This window comes from Pygoscelis adeliae, unplaced genomic scaffold (genome assembly GCF_000699105.1).
Source record: "Pygoscelis adeliae isolate BGI_AS28 unplaced genomic scaffold, ASM69910v1 Scaffold404, whole genome shotgun sequence".
Taxonomy (NCBI): Eukaryota; Metazoa; Chordata; class Aves; order Sphenisciformes; family Spheniscidae; genus Pygoscelis; species Pygoscelis adeliae.
In genome coordinates, this window is record NW_008824598.1 from 49322 (window position 1) to 50259 (window position 938).

General features: G+C 68.0%; 1 protein-coding gene across 1 annotated transcript in view; it reads right to left on the reverse strand.

Annotated features, from left to right (window-relative positions):
- The window catches only part of SLC26A6 (solute carrier family 26 (anion exchanger), member 6), a 15656-nt gene extending 15135 nt beyond the window's left edge, over positions 1–521 (reverse strand). Inside the window, 2 exon segments of the mRNA XM_009322326.1 lie at positions 38–77; positions 394–521. Coding sequence (XP_009320601.1) covers positions 38–77; positions 394–521 — 168 coding nt within the window.
- Positions 522–938: the final 417 nt, after the last annotated feature.

Consider the following 938-nt stretch of genomic DNA (forward strand, 5'->3'; position numbering starts at 1 on the left):
TGGGGGGGGAGGGGGGCAGCCAGTACAGGCAGGGCAGGAATCGAAAGAGCAGGGACTTGGCGGTAGAGGCCGAGCATCTGGTGGGGAAGGAGCAGGAGCTGGGGCTGAGCACAAGTGTGGGGGCTTGGGGAGATCAGCAGGGGTGGACGGGGTCCCATGGGAAGCAATGGGTCCTGTGGGACCCCCAGATCCATCTGGAGCCAGGTGTCTGTCCAGGCAGGAGGACAGAGTGGGGACACGGGTGTTTGGGCTTGGGGGAACCAACCCCCGGGTCTGCACCGTGTCTACCACGGGGACTGGGACAGCCAGAGCCAGTCTCCCCATGGCAGTGGGGCTGGGGCACACGGTGCCCAGCAGGGTCCAGGCACACCCCTCCAGCCGGCACGGTCCTACCTGGTCTTGCGGAGACAGCCACGCAGCGAGGGCTTGGCAGGAGGTTTCCGCTGCGCCACCTCCTCCAGGTCGGCCTCACTCAGCACGTTGTGGGGCACCCGGTGGCTCAGCACCATCTCCGCCGCCATGGCCGCCCAGCCCTCTCGTGTGCCAGCCCACTGTGGAGAGACAAGGGACAGAGCAGCCACATCCCCAAGGCCAGGGGCATCTAGCACCCTACCCACCCTGCAGTCCCTCCTGCAGCCCCGCTCGCCCCACAGAGCCATCCCATCCTGGCCAGGCATGCAGGATTGGCCCTGAGGCCAGGGGTGAGCCGAGTTTTGGGAGTCCTGCAGCAGCAGCTCGCACCGGAGAGCGGCAGGCAGCTGGCATGTGGTCAGGGAGGGAGCCAAGGCCTCGGCAATCAGCACTGCCTGCTCCTGCCCCACGCCGGCCCCATCTGCCCGTCCGGGGTGCACTGGTGGAGGCTGCTGGCAGTGCTGCCTCCGGGGGGCTCCCCCTCCACCTGCCCACACAGAATACCCCCTCCTCGGTGCCAACCACCC